The 14,769-nt window shown below is 42.0% G+C and overlaps 1 protein-coding gene across 1 annotated transcript in view; it reads left to right on the forward strand.

Annotated features, from left to right (window-relative positions):
- BCAT1 (branched chain amino acid transaminase 1) overlaps nucleotides 1-14,769 on the forward strand; it is a 61,203-nt gene that overhangs the window by 21,582 nt on the left and 24,852 nt on the right. Inside the window, exons 3-4 of the mRNA XM_063395229.1 lie at nucleotides 10,720-10,920; nucleotides 14,161-14,271. Coding sequence (XP_063251299.1) covers nucleotides 10,720-10,920; nucleotides 14,161-14,271 — 312 coding nt within the window. The remainder of the gene's footprint in view (nucleotides 1-10,719; nucleotides 10,921-14,160; nucleotides 14,272-14,769) is intronic.

The following is a 14,769-nucleotide window of genomic DNA, read 5'->3' on the forward strand; positions in this document are numbered from 1 at the left end:
GCAGTAAAAGAGAAACAACCAATTATAATATATGTGTGTGAAAGGGGAAACAATAAGGACTTCCAAATACTTTATGTCTTAGACCCTTAGGCCATCTTTCCCCCACTGAAAGTGGGGCTCTCATCAGCACCAGAGCAGGTCCTCTGTGGCTTTGCTGAGTGCAGTGCTGGGCTGCTCTCTTAAAGAATTCTTGTGTTCCTGGTGTCCAGGCTGATCCTATTAAGCTAAAGTCACATTTTGGTAGGGCATCTCTGGATCACCCCCATGGAAGTACATAGCTGTGCCAAGCTAGAGGCCAGTTGTGTTATTGTCATGACAATATTTAGCATGTGTGGGCTGGGCACTGCTTTCGAAATGGTTATTTGGATTTTATCTTGATTTCAGCTCAATCTGTTTATGTTATTGTCAGTGGTAACAAAACTATTTGCTTTTTGTGATGTGTTGAGTAAAAAGAGATTGGTAAATAATAATACTGTTAAATCACTGTACTTTCATATCACCTGGTTATGCCTCCTAGCAGATAAGTATATGCTGCAGAATTATTTCAGGTAATTTAGAATCAAATTTCAAGCATTTACAAGCAAATCCATTCCCTCATCTCTAGCTGCTAAGAGGGAAACCAGTTCCTGGATAAAGAGTGCTGAGTGGTTTCTGTGGTATTCTGCATCCACATGGGCATGGCACAAACTCTTTTGAGTATTGCTATTAATAGGTGCACCAGACTGACACATATCTGCTGCTCTCATTCCAGTTATGAGGAAAGAATTTGGGATCTGTGGCAGCTCCTTTCAGTTTCAGCTTGATGGCAAGTGGTTCTGTGTTTCTCTTCAAGTGGGTAATGTTCTTCAAATAGTTGCAGGCTTTTAGCAAATAGATTTTTCAAGCTGTAATAGAGGAACTGATTGTCCCATTATCTGAAGCTGAAGGATTTGCAAATAAAGCTAATTGTCTCCGGAGTGTAACAGGAGCTTTTAGTGAAGATAAAAGGAAGCTGCTAAAAAAACAGCCAGGGGCAGTTTGGCTGAGTTGATTTATAGCACAAGAAAGTGATGCTTTACCACTTTTTTCACTAGGAGCTTAAGATGTGCCTCTAAAAGCACGGAAATTTTAGTGGAATTTTGGAGATTTCATTTTGCTTGTGTCATTTTCTGGATTAGATTTTCCCAAGGTAAAGAGTTGCTTTTAAAATGCAAAGCTTAGCACCAGTCAGTGATCAAAGTAAACCTACAAACTGACTCCAAAATTTGAAAATCCATAGTGTCCATACCTATTTCCAAGATTTTTTAAATTTTAATGGCATTGTGATAACGTGTCCTCAGTTTTAATAGTAAAGGTTTTTGCTGAACACACTTGAATAGAAGCTACAATTTAGTCAGAGAATTAAGATGGATTTTTTTTTTCCCATAGGATTTTCTTGGCCTTCCTGCTTGCTTTTGAAAGGACATCCTAACTTTCCATGAATTAACAGCCTAGAGAGTTGGAAGAGGTTTATGTTAATCTCGTATTTAGTCCCTGTTTCTAAGAAAGTACTGAGTGGAATGAAATGGCAAGCTGTGGCAGTTTCATTGGCAGATCAGACACAGAATTTCATGGCAATATTTAAGTTTACCTTCTGTCTCCCAGTGTGAAAGGGAGATGGAATCTGAGAAAGAGTCAGGTGTGGTTAACTGAATATTTGAAATGGTTCCCATAACCTCTGTATAATATAGAGACTGTACCATGAAAGCATTTTATTTTCCCAAAAGGTTTTGAATGCCTGCATTCCATGAATCCACTTCCCTGCATGTCTGCAAGCTTATTAAAATCAGGGTAAGAAGATTTAATTGCAACTGCTCAGGACTTGGACATACGAGATTATGATTCTATTCTTGGCTGTTCCACACAACATGTTTGTGACTGGCCAGGCTACTTAGGCAAAATAATTCCAACTTCTTTGGCTGAAATTTAGGTTTGCAGTTCATTTCTTCATTGAGCATGGCTACTTCTTTTAGAGAAGATTAGATGCAAAAATCTCATTTTTGTTTCAGTTGCTTCGTGTGAAATACAAATTATGTTTTCCAAACCAGGAGACAGTGCTGTCTTGAATCTTCGTGCAAAGATGTGTTATTGGTGAAATGGCAGAGACCTCTCTATTCCAGTCACAGGCCAGTGCGAGCCCTCAGCTTGTGTTAGACTCAAACCTTCTCCCAGGCAAAGTCTTTCTAAAAATGGAACATTGTGTTTATGCTGCTCTGCAGAAATACAGTGGTTGTGAGGCAAGGAGCAGCACAGCATCAGAAATTGCATTAACCAAGCTGCCAGATCTTTGAGAAGAAGCAGTTTGTGTTAATACAGAATCATATGAATTAGATAATGAGCTAATGTCTTTCATTAGTGAAGAATGTTCCTAGTTCTGGTTTTATGGAAATGTTTGCCTACAAACGTATGAGAGGACTTTCTGCTATTAGAGAATTGCAGTCTGTATTTCCCTAAATGGAATTGCTTCTTTGTAATCTGAATCCCAGGTGTATCTATCACATCTGTACTGCAGACATGACGTGCAGCTGCATGGCCAAAGAGGATTTTTAGGGCTGACTTGCCCAAAAGAACAGAGAGCTTACAGCAGTGTGTTTCACACTAGTGCCAGGACTGCATTTAAGCCTGCTCACACTTCCTGATCACCCCACTTAGTTGATTGGGATAGCTGTTACCAAACAGAAGTGATTCATGGCACCAAAATACAGTAAGTGTGTCTGGTTTTATTCCAATGTTTAACAGTCTCATCAGCATCTCTGTGGTTTGAATTACATAGAGAGAATCATATTTGAAATGGTTTTGAGAATTTTTTGATAGAAGAGGTACTAAGTGACTGTTTTTTGTAGATCTGAAAATACAAATAGCTGGAGTAGAGGAGGTAGACCACACTAAAATCAAGTAAGTTCTTTTCTCAAGATTTCCTTACTATAAAAGGTTGCCTTAGGATCTGTAGGAACCCCATTCCAGCATCTTTCTTAACCTTAAAAACACATCTTTTGGAACATGTCAGTGGAGAACTGACTAATGAGTAACAGAGAAATAAAGCCCCAAACCTAACAATTACAAATCTAAGTAATTATCCTGAAGCAGAAGAAATGGATGAGGCTGTAAAGATTCAAGTAGTTTTGCCTGCCTTACAATCCAGATTCCTACAAAACTGGAAGAAAGGGTCTTGATTAACTTGGATGGTCTCTGGATCAAATCAGTGGGAAGTTATGCTGGCAGAATTTCCAATTTTTCATGGCAAAACTCTTAAAATTTAGCTAGTGCTGTTGAAATGAGTGATACATTTTTAGGGCAAAAGAAATTTCTTCTATGCTTTCTCTATCATCTAGCCCGACTGTAGCTTTCCAACATCTTTATTTCCCCTCTGTTGTGTGGTGAAGGCTTTAGAATATATTTTCAGCTGTGTTTCTGCCCTAGATGCCCTTTTCATTCCTTTAGGCAAAAGGTTTGTCAATTCCAACCACTTTTCTGTTTTCTTGTCAGAGCAGGTTTACTTCCCTACCTCCTGCTCCAGATCAAACATTCCTGGATCAGAGTTGGAGCCTCTGTCAGATCAGGGGAAAGGTTAAAGAAGCCAGCAGTAGGTTATGCTGCCCTCCTTTTCTTGCAGAGTGAAGCAAAATTTCATTCTTTGGTGAGACAAATACTTGAGAAGTATCTGTTATGAGTAGTGGATGTTAGATGAATTACGGAGGATGGACTAGACATAGTCCTTCCAGCCGTATTTTCTGCTGTCTCCATGACTCTCTCACAGCTGATTCACAGCCTTGATTCTTTTGCTTTGTCATTTGTTTTGTGTTTTATTACCCAATGCACAAACAACCTGAAGCAATGATTCCAGGACTGAGTCCAATTACATGTGCTAACATGTTCTCCGATGAAGTTCCAAGGAAGCTTTATATTGAAAGATTTCTAATGGTTTTGATATTTACCCTGGGATTGCAGAAGATTAAATTTTCTTTTTTTTTTTTTTTTTTTGATAGTAGTAGTAAAAATAGGGCTTTTTTCCTTCTCAGATCTTATTATATCTTGGTACACTTTCTATTCTCAAGCCTCAGGTTCTGTGGTAAATTTAAAATAGTATTGATGATAAAGGGATTATAGGCTTGTATGAACATTATGTTATACTTACAAGCTGGTAATAAATTTCTAGGAATTTATTTGACTCTTACTCTTGTTTTGAGTTGATAGAATTCTGTGTTATTTCTGCTGTGGACTTTATTACCGTGATGAGGGCCATACAGGGCTTGGCTCTGTACAGAAAATGACGGTTTCTACCCAAAGAACTAGAAGTCTTTTCCAGAGAAGATGGTGATGAGAAAAGAAACAGGGGCATGACTGGGAAGTGAATGTGGGATCTCCCACTGCCAATGAGCAGAATGACTTTGTGGTGGGTGATGGGGCTGGCACATGCCTGGTTCTGTGGTGCTTTTTGGCCGTCTGTGGAGCTGAGAAATGTTTCTGAATTGGCCCAGGCTGGCAGTGGTTGTGCCTTTTGACTGCCATGGAGCAGCGGGAGAGCCACGTTGGGCTGTTTGTGACTGCTGTTCATGTCCTGAGCAGTGCTGGATCCTGCCTGGCTGTGGGCTGGGGGAGAGGCTGCTGCTGTTGGCTGCCAAAGAGCCATGGGACAGCCCTGGTGCTGCCTGGCTGGCAGGGCAGGGGCTGCTGCTCTTGGCAGAGTGAGCTGGCACAGAGCTGGGGGACCTGCGGTGATTTTCAGGCTCTTTGTGTGAGTTTTGTGCTCACTGCTGCCTTCGTGCATCAGACGTGGTCTGTCCCAGGGTGACTGGAAAGGTTGGGCACCAGAGAGCTGTGGCACAGCCTGGGTGTTGCTGACTGCAGGTGCTGGGGCTGGCAAGCTCTGAATTGTCAGTGGAGTCTGCAAGAAGAGGCACAGCAGCAGTTCCCAGAGGGGGAAGCAGATGAGTTGCTGCTTGTGAGGATGAAGTGACAAAGGACAGCACGTGATGGCCTGGCAGAGCCTGAGTTCTTAGTCCTTCCTCCCCAGGCCCCCACGGGGAGATGGAGCTGCCATGCAGAGTACTGGATTGCAGCTTTGGCACTAACTCCTCTTCCTCCCTGTGCTCCCTTGCCTCCTGGGCAGAGGCACATCCCAGTGTGGCAGCAGATCTGCATCCCATCAAACTGCCTGACTGCTTGCTCAGCTCCCGTGATGGGGGTCTGCTGGAGAAAGAGGGGAAAGTGTTGATCCCCAGCTGCCCCAGCATCAGGCAGATCTTGGAGTCCCTGCTCTTGTGTCTGCCCTGTTTCCAGCTTCTTCCCCATGAAGCTGAGGAAAAGTTGTGGGACAGAAGGTCCCAGGGCATCCCTGGGCTGGCACTCTGCTTGTGCCTGATGTCTCATGAGAGCACCAGTGCACAGAGCATGTGGATTGGTTTGGGATGGGATCAAGTTAACTTTGCCTGGTGCCCTGTTTTGAATTTGTGACCAAAACAGTGTGGGTGACATGCCACTGTTTGAGCCACAGCTGAGCAGTGAGTGCACAGTGCCAAGGCCTTTTCTGCTCCTCACCCGAGCACCAGTGAGCAGGCTGGGGGACACAGGATGCTGGGAAGGGTATACAGCCAGGACAACTGTCCCTGCTGGGGATAGCCCACTCCTCATGTCTGCTCAGCAACACAACTACCAGCTCCTGCTCCTCCTGCACTGGTGAGGCATCAGGTGGTTGGTAGTGAGCCATTGTGGTCTTTTGCACCACTTGTTTGGTTTGATTTTGTTTTCCTTATTTATAGAATCATCAAGGTTGGAAGAGACTTTAAGATCATCACATCCAACAGTCAATCCAACTCTATCACTGTAAGCCCTAAACCATATCACCCCGACATTGAACTGTCTTAGCCCATGAGGTTCACTCCTATCATCTGCTGAGCTGTGGTATCCCAAAACCAAGATCCATTCAGTGTCCTGTGAGCATTCCCAATACCAGAGGACCTGCACAAGCCTGGTTCCCACCCCTGCCATGTCAGGCCCTCAGCCACAACTCACAACAAACCCAGGTGTGGGGAAGAGTGGCTGGAAAGCTGAGGGCTGGAAAAGATGAGGGTGCCACAGCCATAAGGACTGGAAGGCAGGAAATTCTCATCCCTGGAGCCTGCCTCAGTACCACTGTGTATAGTCCCAAACTCATTCTCTCCAACCCTTCTCAGCTATGCTTTGTTACCTTTCCCTGTTACAATAATTCCTTATGCTTTTTGTAATCTGTCTCCTTCTCAGATTTTGTTCCATTGCTGTTCCCAAGTGCAAGGGCAAAACAAGTGACTTGATTTTGCCTGTGCTTCCGTGTTTGTATTGCATGATAAGGCCCTGACCTTTCCTTAGGATATGCTTACAAATTCAGCATAAGATAAAAAATTATTGCCGTTGCTTGTGGTCTTGAATTAATCACTGTTATGGGTTGACAAAACTATTACAATAACCTAGACTGGAGGTCAGGGAGGTTACTTTTTTTCATCAGGGGAGATTACAGTCAGTCTCATTTTGGGTACATGTTAACGTTTTGAGGATCTCTGCTGAAACTTGCTGCTGTTGTTAGGTAACCTGTGAGCTGTTTTACAGCTGGGGCTGCCAGGTCTGTTTTGACTCAATTAAGTGATAGCAATGCCTGGCCTAGCACAGTGTTTAGAAAAGTTTGGGTATATCAAATGAATTAGACCTGTTACAGCTGCCTAACCTACTGTTCATGGTCTAGGATTTTCAGTGCAGTGAAAATAACTGCAGTCAAGGATCATTTGGGAAAGTGTTGACAAAACTTTCTAGAAAGTGTAGGACAAAATATGCACTTGACATCTGCACCTACCTGAGACATCTGTCTAGGGTAAGAAAGGTAGGAATGCAACAATGAGAGTAACAGCTCTGGCCAGGGGCTGCTGTCAGCTCCAAATCCAGTTAAAGCTCTTGCAGAGGTTGGGTAGAACAAGCACTAAACTGACAGCTCGGCCAGAGGCACCAGGATGTCTTGTCACAGCTTGGATTAGAACTGACGGACCAACACGTCACCTTTAATTTGATGCAGCTCATAATTGAGAGGATCTGTTGAGGAATTTTAGTTTCGGAGGTCACAATATATCTTCTTTGCTTGGGCTGGGTAAAGCTTTGCCCTTGAAGAAACTGCATTGGAATTAACAGGCACTTTTCAGATGAGGGGCTTCTCAAAAAATGTCTCTTTGGGCCAGTGGCCCTTCCTAGGTGTAATATTGCCATATAAGCCCTGAAAATCAGCAGCATCCAACTGATTTCCCTACCACTTCCTTTTGCCTACCATAGGCAGGGCAGTCTGATACTTCCCATTCCTTGCCAGAGTATCCTGGGCTGGGATCTCAGCAGGTACATCTTGTTCCTTTCTGCTGTGACACAGAGATTTTGCAGGCTTGGGACTGTGTCATTTTACTTTAGGCAACAGGTGCCAAATAGCTTCACTCAGTAGACCATATTCCACATCCTCTTCTATTTTAATCTCCCTTATCCTTTTTGTTCAACATTTACCAGTTTTCCTTCCAGTTTAATGGTTTTCTTAGGCAACAGTCAGGAGGTGCTTGAGAGCATGTTGGATAAACAAAGCAAACAAAACACAAGCCTAGCTGAAAATCCCCCTTTGTGTTGGCAGTACAAACAGTGGAGATCTGGATGGGTGCTAATGCCAATCACTAATGCATCCTCAACATGCTGCTTTTAGCGCTTGGGGAATGTTGGCTAAGGAAGAAAGTAAATTGCTGTTTATAAAGGTCATAGGTGATAGCACTGTGATAATCTTTTAATGAGTGATATTAACAGAATAGACATTGATACATAATCAGTACCCTGGCATTTGTCACCTGGCTTTGCTCTGCCCCCCTTCTGTGGGTTCTTCTGAGTGTTTGATTTCCATCCTGGTGCTGCTTGAACAAGTGAAGCCCAAAGGGTTTATGAGCCAGGTGAGATGTGCAGGATGTCCTGCTTCTCAGGGACCCAGAAGAGCTTGAGGTAATATTCCATGCAGACCACACTGTGGGAGTGAGTACTCCAAGGCTGATCCTCCAAAACCTCCTCCCAATCTGTTATCCCCCACAGAAAAAGAAGACCAAATGCATTGCAGCACTTGATGCTGTCTTGACATAAAAAGCATTTAGCTTCTGAAAGATTTGGGTGCTGCTGAACGCTGCTAATTTACACTGCTTGGTTAAAAAAATGGAGAAAAAGACATAATGAATAAAGGAAGAGTCCTAAGAAAGGATATTAAGAAAGTAATGGCCAAAAAGGTGGATCTCCAGAGAGCTTAACAGGATTATAAGAATGAGAAAAATTGCCTTTTTGTCTGTTGAATGATAGTTGTCTGTGCAGTTTAGCCTGTCTCTAAGGTCTTATCCAGGGTGTTCCTACTGTTGTTTGAAGGAATTGTTCTGGGTCAAGTGCTGTTCCTGACACTGTTGACTCAGGTGTGGGCACAATGTCTGAAGGAAAACTGGTTTCCCCAAATTCTGAAGGAGGTGAGAAAGAGCAAATGGGATCCCTGGTCAGATTGTGCAGTTCCAGAAAGCTCTGTGTCTGGGAATTGTCTGCTTCTTTTCTGGATAAAGGTTATAGTTTCCTATTTCTAGGCTTTCTGCCTTCATGAGACTCAAACTGAAATGCACTGTGTTTCTTCACTTGTGGCTGCAGCTTGCTGCTCGCTCTACATGTGCTTGTGGGTTTATGAGAGGAGCCAGGTTAAAATTCTTTCCCATCCTTAAAGAAAAGCTATTTGTTAACCCCAGCAAACTAAACAAACAGTTTTGAAGTGATGCCTTTCAAGTAGTTGTGCTACCACCACTGAGGAAGCAGCAAACTGGAGTCATAAAAGCAGAAATCAGCACAGTGATGGGAGTTCTAGGAGATGAGGCTTCATGTGGTAATTATGGTCCCCAGGCCAGTTTATTGTAAAGATAATTACCCTAATGAAAGTGACCTGAGATGCAGAAGCCTGGAGTCCAGGGAAAGCAGTGGATACCACTGGAAGAGGGAGTTCTTTAGAAGCTGTGATTCTTTGCAGAGATAAACCCAGAGACATAGTTGTGTTCTACCTACTCACTTAAGCCCCATCCCTTCTCCCGTGTAATTGTTTTCTTGAGTTAAGTTTCTTGCCCTGTAGATAATGCAAACACTCCTCTGTGGCTTTTAATTTGATTCGTGTCTTCTGTGATTTTTTTTTTCATAAAGCATGATAAGAGTGATAAGAGGTTACCAGGTAAAATTAGTTTCAGGACATCATTAGGTGGTGCTTCTCCCATTGGAGCATTCACTGTCAGAAGAATAAAGAGGAGAGTTAAGAAGAGTAATTGTTGTTTCATCAGATTATGTATTAATTCAACCAGACTAATGCACTGTAATATCTAGACAAACCTTCTAATTGGAGATAGTTGAAACAAGCTTTTAGCTATTCATGTGCTCCTGCTGTAAGTTAATTTCACTTCTAAGCCATTAAGCAAAAAAAAACCCCAGCCAAACCTAAACCAAAACATCTGATCGATAAGAAACAGGTCTTTGTTTGTTAAAAACGTCTTGAAAATTGGGTTGTTTACAGAGATGGGGGTACAGATATTCTTTTTTCAAAAGCTTGGGGCTGATTTTGTCTCATTTTGCAAAATGTGTGCAGGGGTGAGAAGTCCAAGACACCAATATCTCTCGCAGAAGCCCCTTTTTAGAGCATTTGCAAATCATTTGCTCAGTATTCTAGGCTTCCCCTGTTCCAGTCTATTCCATAAACACCCAACACAGAGGAGCAGGATTTCACTGGGGGTCTGTAATAAGGGACAGTGCTTTCTGAATTACATTAGGAAGGAAAATAGAGCTTTGAATAATCTTTGAATTCTCCCTTGCCTCTGTGAGCAGCACAGTTCAAATGCTCAGATGCCACAGGAAGAGAATGGAGAGGGTGAATCAAGGCTCTGCTGACTTTGTAGCCCTCTCTAGTTGTTCAGCCCCTACCTCTGAATAAAAGGGGAGTGACAGGTCGAGATCTGCATTCCTCATTTCCCTGCTGTTCTTTAGGATGATTCACACCACAGGAGCTACCATAAAAAAAATCAACTCTATCCCAGACCAAACCAATACAAAACCCTGTGGCACATGTCTGCAGCTGGTCATGGGTTATAAGAGTCTCTGCAGTCCCTCATGCAGGGAAGCATTTAGCCTTCCTTGCTAATGGGATCTTTCTAGGATAATAACTTTGTGAATGAGCAAGTTATTGTGGCATAACTAACTTGCTGACTGCTGGCTCGCTCTGATCTCTCACAATGGTTTTATGTATTAAAGGAAAATCAGTGTAACATCTACTTAGTTGTGATGATGATTAATTTCTGATGATCAGCTTATATTCTGAGGCACAGCAATTGGGTGTTTCTGGAACTTGTACAGGGGTGTTTAAGAGATTTCATGTGCTAATTTTCTGGTTTTGTACCTTATACTGCTTCTTTAACTAAATTCTCAAACAGAATTTCAGAATATGCTACTTCTTGTATAACAGCACTGTGTATATGTTTGTGTGCACTTTATGAATATTTTGCCAACTACTTAGAGGCTAGTTGCCTTCAACCATCATATCATAAAATATCCATACAGAGAAAATATTAAGGCTTGTCCTTGTTCACTGATGCAGAATAATTTTAAATGTCTGACTTCATTATTTTGATACACTTAATTTTTGTTTCTGTGTTCCTTCAGGCTTCTGACTTGATTATCACCCCAGCTACAACGTTCAAGGAAAAACCAGACCCCACTGGTTTGGTGTTTGGAACCGTGTTCACTGATAACATGCTGACAATTGAATGGTCCTTGGCCTCAGGATGGGAGAAACCCTATATTAAGCCACTAGAGAACCTCTCATTACATCCAGCCTCCTCAGCCCTGCATTATGCTGTAGAAGTGAGTAGTAAATTGATTTGGAAACCACTATTTTGTTTTATTAACTCTGGAAGCCACAGCTTTGTAATACAAGGACTATTACTGCCTTAAGTTCATTAGTATTGAGTTACATCTTGTTTTGTTAACTGGTGTTCTTCCAGAAAAATTGCATTATTTACAACAGGGTTATGTGTAACACAGAAGCAACTGTGGCCTGGGGATTCCAGCACACTTAAAGTCCTAGCCTAGGGAAGGTGAGCTCTTTCTTGTGTGGTGATAAATTTATTTGAGAAACCATTCTTGTTCACTGACAGTGGGTTAGTCCAGTTACAGTCTCTGATGTGGCAATGCAGGGCTGTGTAGGACCATGAGATCCTCAGAGTAGCTTTAATTTGGGGACTGAACATACACTTGGTAAAAGTTACTTGAAGCTGCTTTAAAGGTTGGTAGCTTGGGTTGCAGGACAGACTAGGCAGGTGCTTGTTTAAAACTGAACAAGTCCTTTGAGCTCAGAACTAGATCTGATGCACTCAGCATGTACAAGTGTGTTTAAGGAGAGAGCACACAGCAAGGGACTTGGGGAAGTGTAGTGTTAAGTCGGAAACCAGCGTGGTTGAAGTTTCCGTGCTTAGCTGATCTCTGCCTAAAGCTGCCTTTTGTGCCTTCAGAGCAGCTTTGGCTGTGCTCACACCTGTGTGGGAACCCCAGCAGGGCACAGACCCTCAAATGGAAGCCCACTTCTGGGTAGATGGGAGTGTCTCCACTGAAGTGTGTGGAGTTCCTTGTGCTACGTTTATGATTTCTTATATTTTTCCTTTTTTCCTTTTTAAATTTTTTTTTGTATCTTAACCACTGGTGTAAGGGAAGCTTTCCCTGCTTGTTGTCCCTGAGCTCCTGCCTTCACCATTTTTATTTTGACTGATGTTTTCCTCATTTAGTCACCAAACCTCCAGAGGTCCTGTGTAAATTACAGCAGGCCCCTGTGACTGAGGCTGCAGCTCTTGATCTGCCCAAGAAGTAAGAAACCACGCTGGAGTCCCAAATCTGTATTTCTCTTTTAGTAGCATATTGCTTTAATGCTCGGCCTCTGGCCTGGTCTGAAATCATTCCTAATATGAATATGCTCTTTTTTTTTTTTCCATTTTTTTTATTCTTTTACCCTTATTGCATCACGTTTCCTCTAGCCAAGAGGACAGACAGAGGAGAATCTGGTGTCATTGCTGTGGCTCAATGAATACACAGTGGGTATAACAAAAGTGATGAATTTGGCATTCCCTCCCCTTTCTCCTTGCCCTTCATGATGCAGTGTGGTGATCTGGATCTGCTGAACTCCAGATCCAGCTCCCATGGTGTACAGATGTCAGATAATACTGTTTTCACACCACTGTAGCAACCAACCATCAAGCAACCACAGCAGTTGCTTTCATTGAAGCTGAACATTTCTGGAACACATCACTGTCTCCCTTTTTAATGAGTGAAAGGTTTTTCTGAGCTCTGGAAATCAAAAGTATTTCTTTTTGGAGAAAAAGATTTAACATCTTGAGAAGGCTTTGTGTTTCAGTAATGATGTGATTCTTACTTCTGTCAAACCATTGATCTTAGTAGTGACATTCCTCCCTTTTCCCTTTCATTAAAAGTTCTGTGAATGTGTTTGGGAGAAGGGTGGGGGGGAAAAAAAAGTGTTCTGTGATAAGAAATTAATGTTCCAACAGTGTCCTGTCAGTTAGTAACTGGCCCAGTAAAAATCATATCAAAGGATCAGCTAGATGACCAGCTATGCTATCCTTCAGTAAAGACTTTTTTTTTCTTGTGGCTACAATGTCTATCCCAGGAACAACTTCTTTTACAAAATTGTGCCAAGCTTTTAATAAGCTTAATAAGCTTATCTTAGTCCTTGGCATTGCCATAAAACTAAGATAGGTTTTGAAGGCAAAAAGTTTTGGGTTCTAATTCTGGTTCTGCTACATAATTGGCACACAGGCAGAGGAAAATTGCTGGGATTCTGCAATCCAGTTACAACCCAATTAAAATTTGTCATGTGGAAGGACCTACCTCTGCCATGGAACTGCACACAAGCTTTCTAAAGATTGCATTTCACTGATCCTTGTGGAAAAATGTCATAGAATTTGGTAACAGTGAAACCTGAAATATTCTGTTAAAATTACTTGTGCAAAAATACAGGATTTTTTTTTCCAAATAGAAAAGCTGCATATCTAGACTTCCAGCCACATGGGATGCAGTTCCAGCCACTTTTTGTGGAACAGGCAGAGGAGGAGAAGTCTGAGGAGACTGACAGCAGTGATGCAGTTAAATTCATAGAACTTACACTGAAATTTAATGTGCAAAGAAATGCTTTGAAAGATAAAATTCTAAGAGTGTGAACTGTTGTCTATAAACATAAGTAAGCCTTTAATCTACATAAGACTTGTGTATACATATATATTAGTGTGAGCTTATATAAAACATGTGTTTTCTGTCTGTAAGTGTAACCAGAAGTTACCAGTCTGTAGCTGAAGATAACTGGATATTTGGTGGGCCTGGTTTTTGATGTGGTCAGGAGATGCTGCAAGGCATTTTGGGGGAGGGCATTGATAGAATAAGAGTTTCTGATGGTCAACACCAGTTGTCTAGATCCTGCAGTTTGATGGGATATCTATGTTTAAATTTCCTGTAAAGTATATAGGGAAAATATTTTTATGCATTTTGTCTCTGGTGTAAGGCTGCATCTCTCTCATGCAGGCTAAATCCCATTCTACAGCATTAGATGTGTAAGGGGGAAATAAGTGACCAGTTCCTGCTACAACTACAGCAAGAACTTTACAAAAATTCTCTCAATTACCTTATTCTATACTTCCTAACAAAGATGTGTTTTGGACTGAGCTCTAAAAATAATTAATATATATGTAATAAAATTCTGTAGATCCCTTATGGAAGTCAAAATGCTGTTTTGACTCAGGTATTAGGATGTGAGGGAATTGTTAAATCAAACACATGCTACAAATTTTAATTGCTGTAACTAAATTATGGAAAAAGAGCTATCATGAGGAATTATGAAGTTTATATTATAAAGATGACCTGCCTATACTTCAGATAAATCTATCTCACTGGAGTGTGTTGCCAGAATTCACTAGTTAGCATTTTCATGTTTGCATACTGTGAGCAGGAAGGTGAAGTTTTTATTTCCAAAATTTGCAGAGGTCATCACAGGGTAACGTCTCCATTCCAACTCGATTTCTTTTCCCTCCCTCTCTGGCTTGGTAGTTGTTTGAAGGGATGAAGGCTTACCGAGGAGTGGATGGCAAAATCCGCCTGTTCCGGCCCACCCTGAACATGGACAGGATGGCACGATCAGCACGGAGAACAACTCTGCCAGTACGTACCCAGGGCACCTCCTGCTCCTTAGCTCAGAGCTTGTTTTCATTGCCAGAGTGCAAATCTCTGCAGCTTTTCAGTAGCAGCATTTGTCAGACACTCTAAAGTCTTTGATAGCTCAGTAAAGCTTTGTTAACAGATCTTATTCATTGAAGGAAACTGAAGTGTTATTTTAAAATCAGAACAGTGTTTTGTTTTCATTGTTGTCTCCCTGCTGCCTCAGATGTAGAGTGTTTCTGAGGGATGGGTGCTGTTCTGCAGGTATCTGATTTTCTCTGGTGCTGATGCTCTCCTTTTTTTTCTTTGCACTTCAATTAAGTTGTTCAGCCTCTTGAGTGCCTTTGGTTTTGGTCATGCCAGTAACTTAACACTGATAGTGAACTTTCTCCCAGGCTTATTAGCTTAATTGCTGTAAGAATTAGGGAACTTTGGGACACTTGCTCGTCCCTTGGAGTTGTAAACCAAAGCCTTCTGTAGGAGAGGTGTTGCTGTAGCTTG

This window comes from Prinia subflava, chromosome 4 (genome assembly GCF_021018805.1).
Source record: "Prinia subflava isolate CZ2003 ecotype Zambia chromosome 4, Cam_Psub_1.2, whole genome shotgun sequence".
NCBI classification, from domain to species: Eukaryota; Metazoa; Chordata; class Aves; order Passeriformes; family Cisticolidae; genus Prinia; species Prinia subflava.